This window comes from Pan paniscus, chromosome 17 (genome assembly GCF_029289425.2).
Source record: "Pan paniscus chromosome 17, NHGRI_mPanPan1-v2.0_pri, whole genome shotgun sequence".
In the NCBI taxonomy this organism is placed as follows: Eukaryota; Metazoa; Chordata; class Mammalia; order Primates; family Hominidae; genus Pan; species Pan paniscus.
In genome coordinates, this window is record NC_073266.2 from 24307912 (window position 1) to 24333597 (window position 25686).

The 25686-nt window shown below is 40.1% G+C and overlaps 2 protein-coding genes across 3 annotated transcripts in view; one reads left to right on the plus strand and one right to left on the minus strand.

The window, feature by feature from the left end:
* Positions 1-11130, minus strand: part of RNMT (RNA guanine-7 methyltransferase) — a 37466-nt gene extending 26336 nt beyond the window's left edge. Inside the window, exons 1-5 of one of the 2 annotated variants that reach the window (XM_003807798.6) lie at positions 11005-11087; positions 6998-7126; positions 5821-6279; positions 3141-3276; positions 606-731 (exon numbers count right to left, since the gene is read on the minus strand). In XM_003807798.6, coding sequence (XP_003807846.1) covers positions 606-731; positions 3141-3276; positions 5821-6237 — 679 coding nt within the window. In that variant the 5' untranslated portion in view covers positions 6238-6279; positions 6998-7126; positions 11005-11087. Of the gene's footprint in view, positions 1-605; positions 732-3140; positions 3277-5820; positions 6280-6997; positions 7127-11004 lie in introns of both variants that reach the window. The other variant, XM_003807799.5, reaches the window with a different exon arrangement.
* A 10-nt stretch (positions 11131-11140) lies between these two features.
* FAM210A (family with sequence similarity 210 member A) overlaps positions 11141-25686 on the plus strand; it is a 58807-nt gene continuing 44261 nt past the window's right edge. Inside the window, exon 1 of the mRNA XM_003807802.5 lies at positions 11141-11405. The gene's annotated coding sequence lies outside the window, so the exon portion shown is untranslated. The remainder of the gene's footprint in view (positions 11406-25686) is intronic.

Consider the following 25686-nt stretch of genomic DNA (forward strand, 5'->3'; position numbering starts at 1 on the left):
TTTTTCTGATTTGATGTGTCCAACTGCTATTTTAATGTTAAAATTGTCCTATTTTTGCCAATGGAAACCTTTTCAAGTCTGCCCTTTAGACATGACTCCGACCATCTTTGATAGCTTCCTTCCTTTTGGGAAGGAAACGTTATCCCAGGCTTATTAATCTTACTATGAAACTATCAGGAAACTAATTTTTTTTTTTTCGAGATGGAGTCTTGCTCTGTCACTCAGGCTGGTGTGCAGTGGTGTGATCTTGTCTTACTATAACCTTCACCTCCCAGGTAAAAGTGATTCTCCTGCCTCAGCTTCCTGAGTAGCTGAGATTACAGGTGTGCACCACCATGCCCAGCTAATTTTTTGTATTTTTAGTAGAGACAGGGTTTCACAATGTTGGCCAGGCCGGTCTCAAACTCCTGACCTCAAGTGATCCACCCACCTCAGCCTTCCAAAATGTTGGATTACAGGCATGAGCCACCGCGTCAGGCCGTAATTAATTTTAAAAAAACCCATCTCATGCATAGTCCCAGATATCTTGCAATTAGAGACAATCCTTCTTATTTTCCATTTATCTGACTACAAATTATTCTTTCCCATATCATTATTTATCTTACCAGTACAAACTAGCTTGTTAATTCTTCCTTTTTTCCATTTCAGCAAATCTCCACCTTTACCACATCCCAGGTCCAAAACAGTGATATCACGTTTTTTCTTCTGTCGTACCTTTTCCAAAAATTCTCCTAAAAGAGAGAAATCAGTCACAATAAACTACCCCTTCTTCAATTTTACTGAAGTATAAACTGTTACCTCTAATAACCTACTATCTTTTGCCCAATATGTAACATAAACTATTACACATCCATTTATGTAATTTGTAACTTTTGATAAGTAACTAAAAATATGACTAAGAGTTGATTAATCTGATCCTCTATCATTAAAGAGTATGTGTCTGGTGTTTTGGAAAATAAAGGCAGCATTTTGAATGTTACTTTCAAAAATGAATTTTAAATAGCAGATATTTAAAATTCTAATACAAGACAACACAACTTGTTCAGGATGAGAGAAAAAGCTAAGTAAGGATTAGAAAAACTAATCATTCATAATTTTTTTTGTAGCTTTCTCTTTCCATAGCTAGGTGTTTAACAGTAGACACGTAAGTAAATCAAAGTTGTTATGGAATGATAAAAGAGCCTGATTATCAAAGATGTCAGGCTTACCACCAAGAGAAATATAAAAACTAGAAAAAAAAAAAGCACTATGTCTTTTAGTTTTAGCATCATCAGAATTTGGTAGACCCCAGTCTACTAAATGACATTAACAGCCAACAGATAAAATCAGTAGGCAACCAAACATCAATAGGCAAATTGTTCAAACGTCGATTAAAAGCATATTAATATTCTCCGGCAAGTTAAGTATTCAACAGTTCTAAAACTTGATACAATACTGAATCCTAGATACATTCTCCTTGTCTTTATCACTGAGCTGGACACTTTCAGGTGTGCATTATTTTGATGGCTAAAATATCCTGTACAAGTACTTTCACCTTCTGCAGGAACTTAAAGTAACTTCAACAGAAGCACAAGTGTTCCATAATATTTAACTTTCTGCCATGAATCTTAATAGCATAAAAATACTGAAAGAGCGAAAAACAATTATAAAATCTCTGCATTTATATACAGTAAGACTAACGAGAGAGGAAATCATCAAGAAACAATTTCAAAAAAGCCTTTATCACATTCAAGAACTATACTCAACTGTTTACTTACCAAGCTACAAGCACCAAGAAGAAAGAGAAAATGAGTGACAAAGAATGAGTGTTGAGAAAGGAAAAAGCCAGAGAGAAAGCTTGGCACAGATCACACTGATTGTATTAGGATGTTAAAGACAGGTGCAAAGCACACATCAAGAGAGCTGCTAGAACAGCTGAAGAAGGAAAGAATACCCTGTATATGCCAAGAGACAATTTTGCCAACTCTGACTTCAGTCCTTTAAAAAAAAATACCTCTTTTCTGATTATAGAAATAATACATGTAACAATGTGGAAAATATGGACTCGAAAAAGTTATTCAATAAAAATACATGAATAAATAAGAATTCATAAAAAATCCAATAAGTTATCTGCATCATTGAGGATAATGAAGGAAGAGAAAGGCTGAAAAGAAATTAGGACTGGGGTAGAGAGAGAACCTTGTGAGTAGAGACTGAAAATGCCATTACGTTAATCTTAAAAAAAAAAAAAAAAAAAAAAAGTGAACACTCATTTAGCCTAAGCTGACACATGGCAGAGTCAAATAAATATTTTTGTAACAGAACATGAATGTTAAAAACAAGTGATATACAAAATGTTAAAATGTGTTCAAAGTAAGCCTAGTTAGTTCCTACTGCTAATACTTATCAGATTAGGTAATTTATCTTTGAAAATTAGTAAATTATCATCAAAACTAGTAGGAAGTACCCATAATTAGCACTTTATTCTTTCTAGTATAATTAAGAAAGCATTCTCACTTCCTGACAGGCTTAAAAAAAAATCTTTATTATGAAAAATTTTAAAACAAACCACTTTTTAAAGTTCTCTAAATTTATCTAAGAGTCTACTTAATGCACTAAATATACAGAGCAATAATTATATTCTTTTTTTTTTACCCTATCTTATGGTGCCGACAAGAATTGTATTCTGAATCATATTTTTTCTGTTCACTTTCATTTTAATTTCAAAGGTGAGTTTCCATAGATAAAATGTTGGCTCAAAAAAGTTGAATGTTTTTATCTATCCTCAATGTAATACACATGATCATTATCAACCAATTGAAGGCCTAAACAAATCAAGACCCTGCCTATTTCTTGACTTAATGAAACCTGAATGTTTAACCAACAATATGCAGTTGCTCCAAAACTATTAGAGTAAAATAGAATCACTACTTAATAGTACTAGGTAACCTTAATTCTGTGCATTAAAAAAAATATTGCCTTCTGAAAACCTGATTAACATAATAATTAAACACTCATTAAAATCTTACACAGTCAACCAAAAGTAAATATTAGAAGAATTTGTCTTCAAGACCTAGTCTTGGCTCTAGCTTTATAAAGTCAAGGTTTGATAATTAAATGAATAGGAATTAAAGACTCAGTAGCTTGGTGTTGGATCATACCAATGAGAACACTTTTCATCCAATTATTAAAGTTTCTTAGGTAAAAAATACGACTTTGACTACGCTTCTCCAAACCAACTTCCTGAAGTTCATTGTAATGGGCAGCCACTGTCGAGCTGTGTCCTTCTTCCAGATTCTGAAAATAAAAGAGAATAGAAAAAAATCAAGGATCAGAACATGGTAAAAATAAGCCTCAGAACATCTGACCTGTGAATGGATAAAATGCTATTAGAATTGGTAAACTTCACTAAACAATGGCAATTAACCACAGAAGTCTCACTAATTATCATTAGACCTAAGATTTGTTTTCTGTGTCCCTGTGTATCAGTCCATTTTAATGTTGCTGCTAAAGACGTACCGGAGACTGGGTAATTTATAAACAAAAAGAGGTTCAATGGACTCACAGTTCCTCGTGGCGGGGGAGGCCTCACAATCATGGTGGAAGGTGAAAGGCAGGTCTTACATGGCGGCAGGCAAGAGACAATGAGAGCCAAGTAAAAGGGGAAACCCCTTATAAAACCATCAGATCTCGTGAGACTTATTCACTACCATGAGAACAGTATGGGGAACTGCGCCCATGATTCAATTATCTCACATCAGGTCCCTCCCACACATGTGGGAATTATGAGAGCTATAATTCAAGATGAGATCTGGGTAGGGACACACCCAAACCATATCACCTTATTTTGAAAAACATCTCTAGGTTTAAAATTTTCATTGTGATATTTCATCTGCATTAATTTTAGTGTCAATGTCTTAATAAACCCAGTACTCTTCCAGAGTTCTGATTTATTCAGTTCAATAAATGACAGTCAATGTTTGGTGTTTCTACAAAGGAATAAATTAGGAATAAGCTATAATTACATTATTATTATAAAGCTGTTGTGAAAATTAAATAAGATAATGTATATAAAGAGATTAGGCCTGGGTGAGGTGGCTCATACCTATAATCCCAGCACTGTGGGAGGCCCAGGTGGGAGGATCACTTGAAGTCAGGAGTTTGAGACCAGCCTGGCCAACATGGTGAAACCCTATCTCTACTAAAAATACAAAAATTAGCTGGGCATGGTGGTGCACACCTGTAATTCCAGCTACTCAGGAAGCTGAGGCAGGAGAATCGCTTGAACCCAGGAAGTGGAGGTTGCAGTGAGCCAAGATCAGGCCACCGCACTCCAGCGTGGGCAACAGAGCGAGACTCTCAAAAAAAAAGAGATATTAGAATTCAGTAGGCTATGTGCAGTGTTAGTGATTTCTATTATAATAATGCTATTATATATGTTACATGTAACCCAACAGTTTTCAATTTGTGCTTCCTGAGGCCCTAGAAATCCTGTAAAAATGCCATGATAGGTAAAGGGCTTCGGATCCTCCTACCTCCCTTTTCGGCCAAAGTGCTGAATCTCACTGATGTGCCGAAAGGCCTTTCAGCAAATCCTTGACCTATTTTACGTAACAGGTTTAAGTGTAAGATTTTCAGTTGAAAAAGGGGTTCTGGGGCTAGTAAAAGTTTGAAAACTATGTTTAAAATACAAGCTCCCAGCCGGGCGCAGTGGCTCATGCCTGTAATCCCACCACTTTGGGAGGCTGAGGTGGGCAGATCACAAGGTCAGGAATTCAAGACCAGCCTGGCCAATATGGTGAAATCCCATCTGTACTAAAAAACACAAAAATTAGCCAGGCATGGTGGTGGGCACCTGTAGTCCCAGCTACTCGGGAGGCTGAGGCAGGAGAATCGCTTGAACCCGGGAGGTGGAGGTCCCGGGAGGTGGAGGTTGCAGTGAGCTGAGTTTACACCACTGCACTCTAGCCTAGGAGACAGAGCGAGACTCTGTCTCAAAAAAAAAAAAAAAAAAAAAAAAAAAAAAAAAAAAAAAAAGGGCTCCCCTCTGTTACAAGAATTCACATTCCATTGATAAAAAAAGCCTCACTATCAGTCACTTTCCTCATAAGGGCCAATAGCAGAATTTTATTTACTCATTAAAGTAATCTTTTCCTCTAACTCCAGATTCTGCCTCAAATTCCTTTCTAATGTGGTACTTCCAGATGAAAACAACTTGCCCTATAATATCTTTGCTAAATATTAGGCATTTGCATTCACTTAACTAAAACAGTATGTAAAATACATTAATAAGAAGCTGAAAACTGTTTAAGGAATTACATTAATAAAGGGATGTAAAGCTAGGTATAATTTTAAAAGTTATCCCTTTAAGTGATAACCTCTGACAAAAAAACTGGAGCTGAACACCTAATAAAAAAGAAAAATAGGTAAATCATTTGGATCTCATACTCTAGTCTTTTTAAAAACGCCGGAGGACTGCTTATGCCCAGGAGGTTGTGGCTGCAGTGAGCTTTGATTACACCATCGCGCTCCAGCCTGGGCGACAGTGCAAGACTCCGTCTTGGAAAAAAAAGTTTCTAGTTAAATATTCTAAAATAAGATAAACATTATCTCATTAGAAAATAAAAACAAACAAAAACTAAAAAATCTATCTCATTAGCAGGAGATGTTTCACCTTAACAGAAATCATAAGAGTTAAAAGCCTACTTTGTCTTAAGACCATATCTATTAAAAATAGAATATTCTTAAGCTATTATGTAAAAACCAGTATGAATCCACGGGTGTTCCACATTTCAAACTTACATATTCTATTATGAATAAATGAAAATACACTGAACATACTTTCTGCTTTTCAGGAACATCCTCAAATGCTATTTTTCTCTTATTTTGAGTGCCATCTCCAGTAGAAGATTTATCTTTTGGAACATCCTCAGTTTCTCTTTTTCTTTTCTTTGAATTGCCTTCAGCATCACCACAATCTTTTTCCTCTGGGACAATTTCGGGATCAAGTTTTCTCTTCTTGGATGGAGTGTCTTCCCCACAACTAGAACTTTCCTTTACAAGATCATCTTCAAACTCTTTTCTCTTTCTTGCTGTGTCTACTTGCCTACAGACAGAAGTCTTTTCAGAAAGCCCAGTCCCAGAAGCTGTTGTGTTTTCATTAATATTGAATGAAGACTCTGTTTCAGAATTCACTGACACTTTTGCCTGTTCAAGAGACATCTTTTCATATTCTTCTGCTTTTGTAGAATTTGCCATTTATGATTACTTGAATTGATGGTAAAACTTCATGAACCAACACTAGAATAGGAAAAAAATTGGTATTACTTGTAAACACTAAGACTTTAAAACATTTTTTTTTTTTTTTTTTTGAGACGGAGTTTCACTCTTGTCACCCAGGCTGGAGTGCAATGGCATGATCTCGGCTCACTGCAAGCTCCGCCTCTGGGGTTCAAGTGATTCTCCTGCCTCAGCCTCCCCAGTAGCTGGGATTACAGGCACCTACCACCACGCCCGGCTAATTTTTTGTATGTTTAGTAGAGACGCGATTTCCCCACGTTGGGCAGGCTGGTCTCTAACTCCTGACCCCAGGTGATCTGCCTGCCTCGGCCTCCCAAAGTGCTGGGATTACAGGCGTAAGCGACTGCGCCTGGCCTAAAATAATTTTAACTAGAATTTGATCAACTAGGAGTTTAAAAAAATCTCATTGTAGAGAGCATATTAAAAAATGTTAACTGATACTATGTATGAATTTCTGAATATGGCAGTACTAATTATAATCCCCCCAAAATTCTATAATCTTATTCATAAAAGTCACTGTTGGCATTAAAGCTGACAAATGAAGTGGGGATACACATGCACCAGTTCCATTTTGGTTCTGATCCTTACTCTATAACCCTGGTTCTGCATGGTTGGCACCATAACAAACAGGCACCACAGAACCTAATGTGGAAGATATCACAGAAACTACCAGCTTTAAGTACAGCACAGTTCCAGCTGAATAGATTGCACTACATACCTTTCAATGACTTTGTGAAGCTGAGATTTTGGTATCACAGAAAATCAAGGTGAAACAGGAAATGAGGTTGGTGGTGCCTATCTGATTTCGAGGCTTGAAGTTGTACAGTACCCAATAGGTTCACACATCCTGTTAGTAAGGGATTGTGATTAATCAAGAATAAAACAGAAACATTACCTTTCCCCCCAATTTATGTGTTAATTTTTTAAACAGACATAAAGTTGTTAGACCATAAATACTTTTAAATTCTTTGGGGTAAACTACTTAATAAATGGAACTGTTATATTTCTTTTGGCCTATGGACACTAAGGGCATCAAGAACAGAAAAAGTTTGGGATTCTACAGCAAGAATTCTGAAATCATATTTCATAATGGGTGTTCCAATTAGGTAGAAAGTGGAGAGAGTAGAAATGGCTTTAGACAAGTTTCAGGACTCAGCCTGCAGTTTGATGACCATTAAGTCTCTTTCAAATATGTTTTTAGACCTACATTAAGATGGGAAAGCGAGAGAAATAACTGAACTATCTATTGGGCAAGAATTATGGTGGTTCATTTATTAAGCCATTCAACAAATTTAGTGACCTCCTACTATGGAGAAGCTCAATGTAAATCATGTTTTCAAGATGTTTATAGCTTATACACCACTATTAAAATGTTAAGCTTTCGCTGGGCACAGTGGCTCACACCTGTAATCCCACCACTTTGGGGGAACGAGGTGGGCAGACTGCTTGAGCTCTGGAGTTCGAGACCAGCTTGGGCAACATGGCAAAATCCCGTCTCTACAAAAAATAGCTGGGCATGGTGGCACATGCCTTAGTCCCAGTTACTCAGGAGGCTGAAGTAGGAGGATCACCTGAGCCCAGGAGGTCCAGGCTGCAGTGAGCCATGATTGTGCCACTGTACTCCAGCCTAGGCAACAAAGTGAGACCCCACTTAAAAAAAAAAAAAGCTTTTTCATGAAGGAAGTGTTTGTGCTTAAAAAAAAAAGTAAATAAATAAAAAGCCTTTTGGATAACGAAAAAGAATAAGAAATCAAGTTGCTTAAAGGAATGGGTAACAAGTCACTCACTATGAATGGGTAAGGGTTTCAATGGTTATTAGTTTTCATGACCCACCATTTGAGGTAACAAAATACCAAGAGGTACCAAATAGAACTGAATCAGAGAACAACAACAACAAATCAGAAAAGTAATTTTCAGAACAAATACTTAAAATGATTATCTAGAAAAACTGGATACCAACTTATCAAATTCCTATTTCTCCTCCTCTGCCACTGATTTCCTAATGGAAATTGGCTTTAAATTCAAATAAAGAAATGTGACTTATCTTTAGCTATATTTATTACCTAAAATTAATATTGAGATTTAAGCATGAATTTTACTTATGTCACTTTCATGATATCACAGATGTGACATAATAAAAACATAATTAGGTCAGAAGAAATGACACAGCATTCCAGATGACCACAAAAATGAGTAAGAATGTTTAAAACCAAGCATCATGTTTACAGCCAACTTGTTTTCAACAAAGGTGCCAAGAACGTACATAGTGAAAAGACAGTCTCTTCAAAAAACAGTGCTGGGAAATCTAGACCACTCTCTCTCACCATATGCAAAAATCAAATCAAAATGGACTGAAAAATTTAATACCCAAAAGTATGAAACTACTTGAAGAAAACATTGTGGAAATGCTTCAAGACACTGGTCTGGGCAAAGATTTTTGTGGTAAGACCTCAAAAGCACAGGCAACAAAAGCAAAAACAGACAAATGGGATTACATCAAGCTAAAAAACTTCTGCACAGCAAAGGAAACAAGAGTGAAGAGATAACCTAGAGAATGGGAGAAAATAGCTGCAAAACCATTCATCTGACGGGATTCACAACCGGAATACAGAAGAAACTCAACTCAATAGCAAAAAAAAGAAGCAATCCTACTACAAATGGGCAAAAGATCTGAATAGACATTTCTTAAAAGACACACAAATGGCCAACAGGTATATATGTAAAAAATGCTCAATATCAGTAATATCAGGGAAATGCAAGTCAAAACCACAATGAGATACCATCTCATCTCGGTTAAAACGGCTTTTATCAAAAAGATTTTTAAAAAATGGATGCTGAGGCCGTCACGGTGGCTCACACCTGTAATCCCAGCACTTTGGGAGGCGGAGGTGGGCAGATCACTTGAGGTCAGGAGTTCTAGACCAGCCTGGCCAACATAGCGAAACCCCGTCTCTACCAAAAACACAAAAATCAGCCAGGCATGGTGATGTGCGCCTGTAATCCCAGCTACTCGGGAGGCTGAGGCATGAGAATCGCTTGAACCCGGGAGGTGGAGGTTGCAGTGAGCTGAGATCAAGCCACTGCACTCCGGCCTGGGCGACAGAGCAAGGCTCCGTCACAAAAAAAAAAAAAAAAAAAAAAAAAAAAAAAGATGCTGATGAGGATGCAGGATGCAGAAGAGGGGGAACACCTGTACACTGTTAGGGAGAATGTAAATTAGCACAGCCACTAATTTACATACTGGGAAAAGTATGATGGAGGTTCTTCAAAAAAACAAAAAATAGAACTAGTGCTATTGAGATGAGTTTCTTCTATATTCTGGTTGTTAATCCCCTGTCCGATGAATAGTTTTGCAAATCTGGGTACAGATCCAAAAGAAGGGAAATCAGTATATCTAAGAAATATCTGCAGTCTCAAGTTTATTCACAATAGTCAAGATATGGAATCAACCTAAGCGTCCACCAACAGATGAATAAAGATAATGTAGCATATATACACAATGGAATATTAGTCATTAAAAAGAATGAAATCCTGTCATTTGCAACAACATGGATGAAACCGGATGTCATTATGTTAACTGAAATAAGCCAGGCACATGAAGACAATATCATGTTGTTACTCATGTGGGAGCTAAAAATGTGTACCTGATGGAGGTAAAGAGTGGATTGGTGGTTACCACAGACTGGGAAGGGTAGCAGGAAGAGGAGCGGGATGAAGAAGAGAAATTGGTTAATGGGTACAAAAAACCCCAGAAGAAATAAAATCTAGTGCCTGATAGTACAGTGGAGTGGACACAGGTAACAATAACTTATTGTGTAGTTCAAAATAGCTAAAAGAAAAATTGCAATGTTCCCAACATAAAGATAAATGTTCGAGATGACAAATATCCCAATTGCCCTGATTTAGTCGTTACACATTGTATGCATGTATCAAAGTATCACCTGCATCTGCAAATATGTGCAACTTCTATGTATCAATTTAACAAATTGGAGGAAAAAAACCCCAAACCAAACTCAAAGTGGAATAATGAAAACACTCCATAGGGAAGAGAGCTGTCCCTCAGAATCTTCAAGAAGAAAACTTCGGGAGGTGGTCGACTGACATGGAGATGGACACGCGATAAATAACCACACGAACATTTCGACCCGGCTTTCCAGTCACACCTCCGAAGCAAGCTATGTCTCTGCGTCATTTCAGCTCCTCAGGGTACGAGCGAGCAGGCCGCCAGGGCCGCCGGGATAAAGCCCAAGCGGGATAAGCTCTAAGCCCCGACCCGCCCGCTTGACCCTCTACTACGGGGCCCGAGTGGACGCACAGAGGCGAGAAGGGACTTCTCCAGCCGAGTTCACCCCCTCCGTCATTAGCGCGGCCTGTTACTCAACCTCTGGATCAGGTTTCCGAAGCGCCGCTGAAGACAAACCTGCGGACCCCACGCCCCTCCCCAGCACGGCCCTGGGGCGCGAGCTGGAGCAGCTCTTCGAGCTGCTTCTCCCACCCGGGCTCGCCCAGTCTGGAGGAGGAACAGCGCCCGCCCACCCCAAGGAGTTCCCATTTTGCTTGGGACTGAGGACACAAGGCAATAGACCCACGCGTTGGGTAGTGAAGCACAGGGCTAATGCGAAGTGAGCCCATGTCAGGGGTGGGAGTGCCAGTTCCACCCCTCCACGGCGGCCGAGGGACAAACACAAAGAAAGGAAGGGCCGGAGTTCCAGCCATCACACTCACCAGCACAGCCAAACGCGATTCTGTTTGCGGAAACGGCGGCCCGCGCCACGCGTGTCTGCTTACGTCACTTCCGGAGATGCGAGAGTCACGTGGCGACGGTCAGGCGAGAGTGCCGCGACGCACGTCCTCCGCGCCGGAACTACGAGTCCCGACGTGCCGCGCGGGGCATGCAGAAGCTTCACTGAGCGGGCACTGGAGGTCGCGAGCACGTTGCTAGTGGGCGCGGCTGGCGGGGCCGGGGGCGGTAGGGGGCTAGCGTCCGGCTGAGCCCGGCGGGTTCCTGCACGCGGACCCACGCTCTGTCGGGCTGCTCTGCTGAGTGACACCGCCGTGGCATCCGAGGAGCTGTGGTCCAGCCTGCGCGGCGGGAAGCGGCGGCGGCGGCTCCAGCGTCCTAAGAGGTAGCATGGGCCCCAGGCCTCTGTGGGGCAGCGGGAGGGGTCTAGAGGGCACCTTCAACCCTGGGCGTGTGTCCGGGAGCTGACTCGCGGCGCGAACCCGGCAACTGCTCCGCGTGCGCCGCTCTTCGGGCTGTGGCAGTGTACGACTGCCAGACGGGTCGTCCACACTCGCCGACCCCACAGACCCCGGCGGCCGAGAGAGGTCCCCCCGCCCTTCCGGGTCGAGCCAGTGTCCTGGCAAATCTTGGTTTGGGACTGTTTTTCAGCCTCCTTTGCTGTAACCCTTCACCGTGTTCTCTTCTCTTCTTCCGAAGCCAGTTGAAGAGGGGCCCGGAAGCGCCCGCGTTCGGAATGATTTTTTAAATTAGCAATTTCTTATTAGGGACTGGCAGACTGGTCCTTACCGCCGTGTTTGGGAAGCCACAAGAGGCCATTCTTACCTGTTAGATTCTGAGAAAAGGGACAGCCTATACCTCTTCTTGACAAATACCTAAGGATGCATTAGTCTGCGTTGGCTGAACTTGGCATGGTGTGGTTTGGGGGAGACAACACACTTTTTTTGGCCATCACCCCAGATTTCTACTGGGGAGTGAAAGTGCCTACTGTACTGAAACTCGAAAGCTCCATAGTTGAGGACTTTCAACCTGAGATCAGGGTCAAAACTACCTGTGGATAGATTATTGAAGCGTGTGCATATTAGCGTCGTGCGTCAAGTCCCCACCTTCCAAGGTTGTAAAACTGATCAGATTTACAATCCGTCTTGACTTACTCTTTACCAAAATTGATCCATTTAAAACAGCTTTGAAAATGTGCTTTACCAGCCTGCCTTCTTGTCAGTAGGCACAGGTATATTAATGAATAGACCTGGCTTTGGAGAAGGCAGCATTTGCAGCGTCGTGCTTTCCAATCTAATCACTTCTAAATTGTGGGCATTAGCCCGTTTGAGGTTACAAACTTTGAACCAAGAATGAGGCCTATTTTTCACAAATAAGGATGACCCATCAATTTCTGATGACTGCTTGTATTTGTTATTATATGAAATGAGGTAAGTTGAGAATTAATCTCATTTCATGAATATTGACAACTGCAAAAGTGTAGGTCTTACAGATCGAATGCGTTATAGGCATATACAAGCATTAGAACCAGGCAATTACAGTCCCTGTTCCTGATGCTTAAGTTTCTTGAGATAATTGCTGTTGTAATTTTACAGAAAATGAGTGTAATTTTGACTTTTAAAAACATGTTTTAATGTTTTTAAACACCGGGTGCAGTGGCTCACTCCTGTAATCCCAGCACGTTGGGAGGCCGAGGCGGTTGGATCACGAGGTCAGGAGTTTGAGACCAGCCTGGCCAACATGGTGAAACCCCGTCTCTACTAAAAATACAAAAATTAGCCAGGCGTGGTGGCGCGTGCCTGTAATCCCAGCTACTCAGGAGGCTGAGGCAGGAGAATCGCTTAAACCCGGGAGGCGGAGGTTGCAATGAGCCGAGATTGCGCCGTTGCACTCTAGCCTGGGCGACAGAGCAAGACTGTCTCAAAAAAAACTAAACAAAACAAAAAAAGTTATTAGATTAAAAGCCTCTTAACTATGTGTTTATGAAAACTCCACGATGATGGGATATATAGAGATTACATTTTTCAGTTTTTATAAAACTTAACTAGAAGTCGTGTAAATTCATTTGAGAATTGAGGGGAAGGATTCTTGAAAGCAGTTAATGTAAGTAAATGAGCCAGATAAAAATGATTTTAAAGTTACCATTGGTGTTATTTTTCCCTCATTATTGCCTGAGTAATCTCTGGTTTTCTGGACATTAAAATAATAATAGCTAATACTCGAGTACCTTTTAGGTGCCAAGGTTAGTGCTTTATTCATTTGCACTCGTTTAATTCTAACCGAACCCAGTGGTATAGTTATGAGTGTTTGTTTTACAGATGAGGGTTAAGTAACTTGGCCAAGATCATGCAGCTTGTTAAGTAGTGGGATCAAGATTTGGACCCAGGCAGTCTGGCTGATTGACCAGACTCTGCTAATAATGAAACAGTGCTGGCTAGAAGATCATACTCAGAACTGGACGTTGCCTAGCAAATAGTAGATTTTCAGAAAGTGTTTTGATACTTCTTAATGCCTGGGTTATGATGTCCCAAGAGAAAATAGTTAGATAAGGATGTTATCTTGCTGGAATGTGAGCTCCACCAAGACGAGGAAAGGACCTGCAGGATTTATTTCAACCCATTTGTAAGAAAGTGAGAGAACTTCTCTCAGAGGTATAATTTTAAAGTGTGATTTCTGTTGTAGAGTTGAAGATCATATTTTTGAAACATAGAGATTGTTTTAAAAATGTAGAAACAATGTTATAGTTTCCTAAGATAGTGTTCTGTGAAGAGAGGTGGTTCATGGAAGCTTTGTTCCTCCAAATAGTTTTGGATGAAGGACTTTTCCTCTGTTCCACTCAGGAAAGTGTTCCTACTGAAATTTCATTGTCTTTCTGGAACAAATAAAATATTATTGTTTAAAAGGTTTTTCCTTCAGTTGAAAATAAGATTTTGTTGAGTAATACCGTGTGTGATGATTAGTTTTATTATGTCAGCTTAGCTAGGCTATAATACCTAGTTATTTAATCAGATACTAGTTTGGTTGATGCTATGATGGTATTCTGAAGACGTGGTTAACATCTATAATCAGTTGACCTAAACTAAAGGATATTACCCTAAATAATGTGGGTGGACCTCATTCAATCAATTGAAGGCTAAAAAAGCCAAAACTGAAGTGTCCTGAAGAAGACAGTATTTTCCTCAAGACTGCAGCATCAATTCCTGCCTAAGTTTCCTGTCTGTAGATCTACCCTACACATTTTGAAGTTGCTATCCCCTACAGTTGTGTGAGCCAGTTCCTTAAAATACCAATATCTCTGTATCTGTCTATATGTAGATGAAGATATTTATGTTTTTATCTACATCTATATATTTTTTCCTATCAGTTCTGTATCTCTGTAGAGCCCTGACTGATTCAAATTCGGGTGCTGAGAGTGCTTCTAGTGAGCAGAATCTTAAGGATGAGTTTTCTGAATTGATTATAGTGTTTCTGGAATTGGTTTTCCAAACTGATCAGATTCAAAGGCAATAATGAGTATTCCCAGTAGAAAAGAGGGCTCTGATAGTCCCTGGTGTGATATGGCAACAAAGATATGCAAAAGATCACTATTAGATACTCCCACTCATGCTTATAGACAAGATTCAGAATGATCAGGTATTTGATACCTTAGAACATTTTAATCGAATTAATGAGTACAATAAGATAGGCTGGTTGCTTTTAACTGTGCTGGGTAAAGTGAGAAAAGAAAAGGATGATCCCAGCTACTCAGGAGGCTGAGGCAGGAGAATCGCCTGAACCCAGGAGGCGGAGGTTGCAGTGAGCCGAGATTGCACCACTGCACTCCAACCTGAGTGACAGACTGAGACTGTCTCAAAAAAAAAAAAAAGAAAAGAAAGAAAAGGGGAGCTTAAGGCTTCAAATTCCCGATTGAAGCTCCACATAAGTGACCTGAAAAGTTTCTGTGTCTGCCCTAAAGAAACCCGTATCTCTTGTAGCTACAGAGCTGAGGTTGGTGAAAACCAAATCCAGGGTCTTATCCTGTAGGTGGTTGAATTACAGTGCTAACTGAATTCCCTTCTCACCTTGGTCTGCTATTAAAATGAGGGCATTGATTGGGAAGGAATGGGATCTGCACATTTGGAATAGGGCCATATGGGAACATCCTGATGAAGCTGGGGATGTTAAACTCCTAAATTTGACTCACTCTTTTTTGCCAGTAGAAGCAATTCTTCCACCTCTGAGGAGGTTAACTCTGCTTTGCCTGAAGAACCTGTAATGACCTCCCTTGAGGTAGTTACCTTGCAAGACATTGCCGGTTCTCCTCAGGAATCCGTGAAGAGCTCTGGGGTTGCTTTTCTCTTCAGGTCAGAGATTGCAGTGGGAGTTGTTGCCACTGACTGGGGGTCCTTAGCTGCAGCAGGGATGGTTGGATCTAGGATGGCAGGGGCTATGTGATCACCAAAGAGTAAGTAGGTGTGTTGCCATCATGGGGGACAGCAGAGTCAAAGCAACAATCTGAACAGCCTGACTTGGGGGTCCTAATTGGGTAGGTGGTCATGGTGTCCCTAGAAGAGAACTCGATGGGCAGTCTACTGAATTCTGACTTGATCTCTATAAGCAGAAGAGTTCTAGGTCAAGTGAATGGAAGCCTTACTTTAATTACCAAAGAAAGAGTCATGGTCCCTCAATCAATTCCCAGATTTGAGTCATTTTACAGACCCAGAACCCCCTGACTGAGGGGAGGCAGGATCCTTTTGAGGAAGGACCCCATTGCCCTGCTAAGAATTCATACCGTTAATTTTTTTCTCAGCTTTTCCCAAAGGGACCTATGGCTTATCAGGGTAAGTGTGCATTGGAGAAGAGGAAATAATTAGACTTCTCACAGATTACTGAACTCTTAAGTCTGAACTGACACTAATTCCAGGACACTCAAAATGTCATTTTGGCCCGCCATTCAGAGTAGGGACTTGTTGAGGTTAGGTGGTCAATGGAAGTTTAACCCAGGTCCTCCTCACAGTGGGTCCCCATATTCATCCTATGGTTACTTTGCCAGTTCCAGGATGCATAACTGGTATAGACATACTCAGCAACTGGCAGAATCCCCACACTGGTTCCCCGACCTGTGGAGTGAGGGCGATCGTGGTAGGAAAGGCCAAGTAGAAGCCACTAGAGCTGCCTCTTCCTGGAATAATAGTAAGCCAAAAGCAATACCGCATTCCAGGAGGAATTGCAGAGATTAGTGCACTTAAGGATGCAGGGGTGATGATTCCTGACATATTCGCATTCAACCCTCCTGTTTGGCCTGTGCAGAAAACAGATTGATCTTGGAAAATGACAGTGGATTATCATAAACTTAACTGAGTGGTGACTAATTGCAGCTGCTGTTCCAGATGTCATTTCATTACTTGAGAACCTATCCCCTAGTAACTGGCATGCAGTTATTGATCTGCTGAGTGCTTTGTCTTAGTATCTGTTAGTAAAGATCACCAAAAGCAGTTTTCTTTCAACTAACAAAGCCAAAAATACACCTTCACTGTCCTACCTCGGGAATGTCAACTCTCCAACACTATCTCATAACAAGATCTCTGTGATCTTGTTATGAGTTGAATTGTGTCTTCTAAAAATTTATGTACTGGATTCCTAGCCCTTAGTACCTCAGGGTATGACCTTATTTGGGAATAAGGTAGTTAAAAATGTAATTAGATAAGATGAGGTCATACTGGAGTAGGCTGGGCCCCTAATCCAACACAACTGGTGTCCTTATAAACAGGAGGAATTTGAACACAGACATTCACACAGGGAGAATGCCATATGAAACTGAAGTAGAGGAACACCAAGAAATGTCACACATTTCCAGCAAACCATCAGGAGCAAGGGGGTAGGCATGAAACAGATTCTTCTTCACCCCCTTTGAAGGAACAAACCCTACTGACACCTTGATCTTGGACTTCTAACCCCAGAGCTGGAGACAGTACATTTCTGTTTTGTAAGCTCCTCAGTTTGTGGTTCTCTATTACAGCAGCTGTAGCAAACAAATAGAGACCCTGATTGCGCTTCCCTTCCACAAAACATCATACTGGCCCATCACATTGATGACATTATGCTGATTGGACCTGGTGGGCAAGAAGGAACAACTACTCTAGACTTACTGGTATGACATTTGCATGTCAGAGGGTGGGAAATCCAACAAATATTCAGGGGCCTTCCACCTGTGAAATTTCTAGGGGTCCACTGGAGTAGTGTAGGGCATGTTCCCACCTATAACAAAAAGAGAAGCAACGTTTAGTGGGCCTCTTTGGATTTTGGAGATGACAAATTCCTCATTTGGGTGTGCTACTTCAGGTTGTTTACTGAGTGACCCAAAATGCTGCTAGTTTTGAGTGGATCCCAGAACAAAAGGCGCCTCTACAACAGGTACAGGCTGCAGTGCAAACTGCTCTGCCACTCAGGCCATATGACCCAGCAGATCTTCTGGTGCTTGAAATGTCAGTGGCAGATTGAAATGCTGTTAGGAACCTTTTGCAGGCCCTATAGGAGATACAGTGTAGAACCTTAGGATTTTGGAGCAAAGCCTTTCCATCCTTTGCAGGTAACCGCTCTTTTAAGAAACAGCTTTTGGGCTTGCTACTGGGCTTAATAGAAACTCTACGCTTAACCGTGGGCCACCAAGTTATGCAACCTGACTAGAAAAATGACTAGAATATTTCAGCAGTTAAGAGCACAAGCAGATGGCATGTGTTCAAATCCTGGTTATGTTATATTTACTAAGCATGTCATCCTTGAGTAAGTGACCAAACTTTGTGTTTTGATTTCCTCATGGAGTGATTTTATAGAATAAATGAGATGATACAGTGCTTAGCACAGAACCTGCTAATTTTTAGCTTCTCTTAACACAACTGAAACTGCTACTGCAGTGTCTTGTGAAGTCATTAGTCCATGCCTTTAAATGTGATTGTAGAATTTTTTTGCCTTGGTACAGCAGAAAAAATAGAGTGATTTTTTTTTTTAATTCATGTAAACCAGAGCAGAAGTTTGAAATAGTGAACAGTCTTGTAGGCATTATGTGCTTTTAGGTTCTGAGTTTATTACTTCTGAGAATTAACCATAGTAGCAGTGGTCTATGACCTCTGTGGGTGAAAGGGTGGCTGGGCTTTAAGCATGTGCAGCAGTGGGCAAAGAATGGAGGTGAGGGAAGAGGCATCAGACATTAGGAAGGGATCCTCCCGGAGAAGTGGAGGTGGGTGGTTAGATTTTGTGGGTGCCAATGGCAAGATGAGTCCTATTAGAAAGTCTCATTGATAAGAAAAAATTGTTTTCAAGGCAGACTTAAAAATTAGGGCTTCCCCATTTTTACTTACTTCTTCTACATTGCCTTTGTAACTTCTTGGACGTGATAAATTGAATTAAACGTGGTATTTTATTTGGATTCCTTGATTTTTAACATAAGCATGAATTATAGTAACTCTTCCTTGCTATCTGAAATACTGCAATTCTTGTTCTAGTTTGAGCTGATTAGTAAGCTGCATTGTAATTTGAGTCATTTCTTAAAATTAGAGGAATTAGATAAACAGTGATGGGTTTGCAATGTAGTGTTTGCCAAATGAATGTCATATATAATGTTAAGAAAAATTTTATTTGTGTGGCACACTTTATAAAATAAAGGAGACCTATGTCAAGTTCTAAATGCAAATTTTTATTTTACTTTTCTTGCCATCTTCATCACTATAAATGCAAGTTTTTAAAAAGATATTTTAAAATTGGACCCAGAATACAAGAGCTCTTTATTGCAACAATGGCTTCTGGTACTCTGATGATCAAATGACATTTTCTGAAATATGCTGGATACAGTAAACACTGACAAAACTAGTTAACCCCACAGAGAAGGTTACTAGTATTTTTCACCAAAGCCAAGCTGAAACAGGTTCTATTGCGATTTACTTGGTGTAAAATATATGTATAATTTCTCATATGTCTTTTTTTGGTTTAACAAACATAGTCCTTATTCATCAAGTAAATTCCTATTGCTAAGCATGTTTTAGTTAACTAGTAACAATAAATTTATGTTAAAACTGATTTTCATGATAGAAGATAGAAATGGAATTTATATAGTTTGGCTCTCAATCCTTTATTTTCAGGGAAAAGACACAATTTATACATATGAGCAATTTGTGAAGATGTGGGAAATTCACTAGATTAGCAGTTCTTTTTTCTTTTTTTTTGGCCTTTAATCAGCTATGTGATCAGGAACAAGTTATGAACTATTACATGTCCTTGCATTCTTTGTCTGTAAACATAAAGGATGATACTAGGGCCTCTCAGTTTCCTTCCAACTCTTAACATTCAGTAGTTCTAATGCAGACAACTATGACTAAACCTAAGGTTGCTGCTTTTATACAGTTGTACTCAGGGTCTGTGTGGCCTTCCATTTTTGTAGTCCCTGTAACAAAGACTTGGAGAAGGTAAAAACAATCCTTACTCATGCAGTGGGAAGGTTTCTTAAGGAGAGTAGGCTTGTATTTTCTATTGCTGTGTAACAAATTACCCCCACATTTAGCAGCTTAAAACAACACAGGTTTATTGTCTCGCAGTTTTTCTGGGTCAGGAGTATGGGCACATCTTAGCTGGTTTGCCGCTTAGCATCTCAAAGTGTCAAGCAGGCTGCATTCTCATCTGGAGGTTCAACTGTGGAAGAATCTGTTTGCAAACTCATTGAGGTTGTAGGCAGAGTTCATCTTTTGTGCCTATATGAGTGAGGGCGCTGTCTTCTTCCTGTTGACTGGTGGCTTCCCTCAGGGACTAGAGGCTGTTCCCTGTATGCGGCCCTGTCCGTAGGCAGTTCATCATATGGTACCTTGTTTCCTTGAGGCCAGCAGAAAACTCTGTCTCCAGTCTGCTAAGATGAAGTCCTTTCCATCTTTTCTACCATTTAGTCTACTATACCATAAGTCTTTTCTTGAGCCTGTTAGACTGCTTTTTAAACCTGACATTCTGGTGCATTGGGCCCTTGCAGTTTTCATGCAAGTTGATTAACCTTTATGTTACCAAATGACTCACTGGAGTATGCTTTTTGCTCTCTAATCCATAATTCAAAATGTATCTTCCTCTTATTCACCTCTCTGTACTTTATTTTTTTGGCAGACTTTTGATAGTAGATTTCTAAACATTCTGTATTTTTCCTTTCTTTTCACAGTCTGTCACGCAGCTGACCAACATAAGTCCAAAGTGCTTTAGAATTCGAGTAATTCTGCAAACCCTACTTTGTAGTTAGCGGTGCAGTGGTGAAGTTCAAAACTTAGACTTGGGCTGGGCACAGTGGGTCACACCTGTAATCCCAGCACTTTGGGAGGCTAGGGTGGGAAGATCACTTGAGCCCAGGAGTTCGAGACTAGCCTGGGCAACAGAGTGACACTCTGTCTCTAAAAAACAAACAAAAGAACTTAGACTTGAATGTAGGTGACAGGTGGCACTAATCTCGGGCACTAATCTCTAGTTCAAAATGATCCTTTATCAGTTCAAGTATGAAAGACTTCATATAGTAAACATTGCTTGGGGGGATTAACATATAATGTAAGAAAGGGCAGATGGTATTTCCTGCATTCTGGAGAGCCTTAAGAGGATTGGATGCTATCTATCCACCCCAGCCTTGCTTCATCAGTAAGCTGCTTTCAGCTGCAAGTAACAGAAACTGGATTCAAGTTGGCATTAACAATAAAGAGGGACATAGTAACAAGAAGTCCGCAAGCAGAGCACACTCCAGTGCCTCAGTTCAGAGCTCCCGCTCTGCCTTGTCCATGTCAGCTTTGTCCTTAGGCGGGCTCCCTGTGTTAGTCCATTCTCACACTGCTGTGAAAATACTACCTGAGACTGGGTAATTTATAAACAAAAGAGGTTTAATTGACTCACAGTTCAGCATGGCTGGAGAGGCCTCAGGAAACTTCCAATAGTAGTGGAAGGCAAAGGGGAAGCAGGCACCTTCTTCACAAGGCAGCAACAGGAGGCAGGGAGAGGGCACAGGGGAGAGTACCATTTTTAAAACCATCAGATCTCGTGAGAATTCCCTATCATGAGATCAGCAAGGGGGAAACTGCCCCCTGATCCAATTACTCCCACCAGGTCCATCACTTAACACATGGGGATTACAATTTGAGATGAGATTTGAGTGGGGACACAGAGCCAAACTATGTCCCTTTAAGGTTACAGAGTGGCTGCTGGAACCCCCAGAATCCATATGTTTCCTTGCTCACCCCCAGTTTAGGAGAGAGAATTAGGTCCCCAAACCATGGAATGTAAGTTCTCAAAATCCTTAGACTCCCCTAAGTCACATGCCCGTCCCTGGACCAATAACAGTCAGCCAGCCACACAATGCTATGAGCCCTGTCCTTTTGATCGGGATCCATCATTGGAGCTGGGGGCTCTGGTAGACAGCTACCTGAGCAGAACAGGGCCTCTGAACAGGGAAGAGGGGAGAGGATGCTTAGTAGGCAGCCAACACTTTCCATTACCTTATCTAACCAGTAATTTAGTTAACACTGTTTTATCTATTGTTCTTTTTTGTAACTATAGACAATCTTAAAGTGGAAGTCTTTCTGTATACTATGAAGCCATGTTGTCTAATACAGTAGCCATCAGCCACTTGTTACTATTGTATTGTAACTTAATTAAAATTAAAATAGAAAAATTAGTACTTAAGTCACACTAGTTACACTTTGGGTGTTGAGTAGGCAGCTGTGTGTAGTGGCTACCTTATTGAACAGCACAGATATAGAACATTTTCATCATTTCAGAAAAATCTGTTGAACAGAGCTGCTCTAAATTGTTTCAGGTAAAGTTTTTGTGTAAGCATTGAGCCGCAGTAGAAACAAGGATAGCACCTTTACTAGGTTTTCATCTTATGTTGGGGATTATAGGATCTGAAATTTAGCCGAAATGGGAAATAGGAATTCATTCATGTTGAGGTGATTGAATATAATGTTTGATACTACTTAGGACTTAAAAATATCAGAGCTGTTTTTAAAAATATACTTTTTTCCATTGAGAAAGTACAAATTATTTTTTGTTGTGTAATAACTCTGTGCAAGTTTGGTGATATCTTGAAGTTCAGAATATGGAAAATGTTGTAATGTGAACAACTTTATGTGGTGGTAACATACCCATGATAATGAATCTCACAGTATAATGAAAGTGACTGCCCAGTTTGTCATTCTAGTAGAGTTTGCTAAACTTTTCAGGGAATGTAGATGAATATGTATTAGTGCAATCACAGATGTGCTTGATATAATCCTGTCTCCACTATTCTGAGGCCGTATCTGTCAAACCGGAATTAGGGCTAAAGAATTATTATATTAAGTATCTTAAAAATAGTTATGTCCCCCTGTAGTCTCAGCTAGTGGGAAGGTGGGAGGATCACTTGAGCCCAGGAGTTCTGGGCTGTAGTGTGCAGTGCTGATCAGGTGTCTGCACTAAGTTCGGTATCAATATGGTGACCTCCCTGGAGCAGAGGACCACCAGAGTGCCTAAAGAGAGGTGAACTAGCCCAGTCTAGAAACTGAGCAGGTCAAAACTTTCATCTGATCAGTAGTGGGATCACATGTGTGAATAGCCACTGTACTCCCAGCTTGGGCAAAATAGCAAGACCCTGTCTCTGAAAAAATAAATAAATGTTTATGTATAATATTATATATATATATGTACATTATATAACTAGGTTATTGGAGATGTGCATATTATATATCCAGTAACCAATATATCTTCAATAACCTAGTAATACTACTCCTAGGAATTTCTTGAAGAACTGAAAATATGGACAAAAATGTTATACATGAGGATGCTATTCATAGTGCATTAAAACTGGGGACAATCTAAGCTTCTAAGAGTAAGAGAATAACCAAATCAATTATGGGGTGTTAAATCCCCCAAGATAATGAATTATTTCTTATCCAGCTGTTCAAACTCATATTTTTGTAGCTCTTTAATGGTGTATGCATAAGGTGATGGTAAAGAATGCAAAATTACATGTAATACAGAAAGCGGTAATCCAGGATCTAAATTAAGTTCATGTAGTTCTCAACCGGCTCCTGTGTACAAAATCCAAGGTCAAAGACGACTGAACAGCCAGATAATTGTTTTGAGCAGATTTCTCTGTAAAGTAAAATACAGTTTCAGAAGCAACTGAGTTCACTTTATGCTTCTTGCTGTATATTAACCTGCTTTTATCATATCACTTTCTTGCTCAAAACTTCAGTTACTCCTTAGGAATTAAAAAATCCTCTAGAATTCCAGCCTCATTTCTCATTACCCTGAAAAGGCCCATCTTTACATATTGACACTCTGTGCCTTTCCAAGTACCATTTCCACTTTAACCTAGAATGACTTTCCATCTTCTTTTCCAGTGCTCTGAAGTTTTTCTTTCAAAGGTATCCTGCAGCCTTCAACTGACCACTGTAGTTCAGTTAGCCTTTTCTTTATTCCCCTAATACATAGTATGTTTATAAACTTGTAACTCATGTCTGACATGTCTCCTATCTTGGAATATTTAATTACCCATTTATAACTAGATTGTAAACTACTTAAAGACAGTGAAAACACATATTATACTAATTTGTTCTAGGTGCCAAAAGGGTTACAGTTCTGTGTAATGTCCACCCTTTGGTAGGGGGTCAGTGAAAAGCTCCACTGTTAAGTTCTATTGTAACTGTTTTACGTTGGTAGATTTTAGGTACTCTGAAGATATAGAAGAAAATCCCCTGGTTCGTACCCCTGGAGGAGTTATAATTTAGTTGAGAAAACTAAGAGTTAAATTTCCTGGAGTAATGTTGGGCAACTGGGAGATGCTTAGTAAATATTTCAGGCCAGGAGCTGTGGTATGCTACCTGAGAGGCAGAGGCAGGAGGATCGCTTGAGTCAGGTGTCAGAGGTTTTGATGAGCTATGATCGTGCCACTGCACTACAGCCTAAGTGACAGAGCAAGACCCTGTCTCTAAACGTGTGTGTGTGTGTGTGTGTGTGTTTTGTAGTGACATACTTCCCCGCTACTAATCACGGAAGCAGTGGAAGATGGAATGACTGTAGAGGAATCATTGTCCTTTCACTGTGATGATAGGAAAGAGGTGGAGCTGCTTCCTCTGTCCTCAGACATCGTTTGATGGTCTGTGCTCACTCACCAGGCATTACCTTCAGAAACTGCAAATATATTTTTGTTAATTCACATGTTTAAATGTATTCAGGATTATTTATGTATGTGTACACATGGGGTGATTTTAGTATTGGTGTGAATTTTACCTAGTTTAAGAAGTACTCTGAAGGTTGAGAGATTTTAAATCAGTAGTAAGGAAGAGGAGGACTAAGAATAGAAGAAATATATCATGCTAACTTGGACAAAAGGCCATAAAGGATGAGAGTGGCAGAACATAAAATCTTATCTCAGGTATGGAAATTGTAAGTTATGTTGTTAAGTTATGTTGAATTTGTGTATCAACATACAAACATACATTCTAGACTTAGGCAAGAACAGCAAAAGTTAATTTATGCTTTAAGGAGAAGGTAATGGTTTTAACATCAAAAAAGTTAAATTTTTTATTGGTAAAAAGGTTGTGCTGTAAGGAAAGAGGCTTTCTTATAGATGTATAGTTCAAACTTGTAAGTAGAGATAAGAGTATCTCCAAGTCATCCCTTCAGGATCTGAGCATCTTAGCTGTTAACATCTCCGGGGTTTGTAACAACGAAAGATAGAGCTGGGCTGGAGGAAAGCCAGGGCGGCAAATGAGCTACTTCAGTAGGTGACCTGTCTGTTCCAAGTCCACAAGCACTATCTGTCCTTTTTCAGGTTAGCACACTGCTATCAGTCTTTGTATACTGCAGCTTTCATGTTCTGAAGTACTTAGTTTTGAGTCCTTCTATCGATGGAATTTCTCAGGAAGGATATGTGGTGTCTGAGTCCGTTCAGGCTGCTGTAGCAAAATACTGTAAACTGGGTGGCTCATAAACAATGGAAATTTATTTTTCATGGTTCTGGAGGCAGGAAAGTCTAAGAGCAAGGTACTGGCAGATAAAGGTGTTTGGTGTGAGCCCACTTGCTGGCTCACAGACAGCCCTCTTTTCACTGTAACCTCGCATGATAGAGGGTCCATGAGCTCTCTTGAGTCTCTTTTTATAAGGCCGCTATTCTCATTCAGGAGTGCTCTGCCCTCATGACCTAATCACCTCCCCGAAAGCCCTACCTCCTAATGTCATAATTTGGAGGTTAGGACTTCCTATGTGGAGGGACACAAACATTCAGATCATAGCATGTGTGCAGGATTTAGGAGCTTTTAAATATTTGAAAATGTCTTTAACATGACTGTCAAATTGAATTTTCTTACAATTTTTAGGTCACATGCTTTTCTCTTTAAGTTCTGCATTAATTGCTCTGTTGTTTTCTGGTTCGTAATAAAGCTGAAAAGTCTAAGGCCAGCATGATAGTTAGGTCTATGAAGACAAGCTGTTTTTCCCTGTGTCTTAATAGTATATTTTTCTTATAATTTAAACAAGTTCATGTAAGGAATTTAATTTGCCTTAAACATATTGAACCTGTTGATTTTGCAGTCTCGGGTCTTTTCACCATTATTTTTCTAATTGTAGTTTTAGAAACCTAAGATCTCTTTTGAATCTGTGTATTTGTGAACTTTTTTTGTCATTTTCATCTTCTTGAC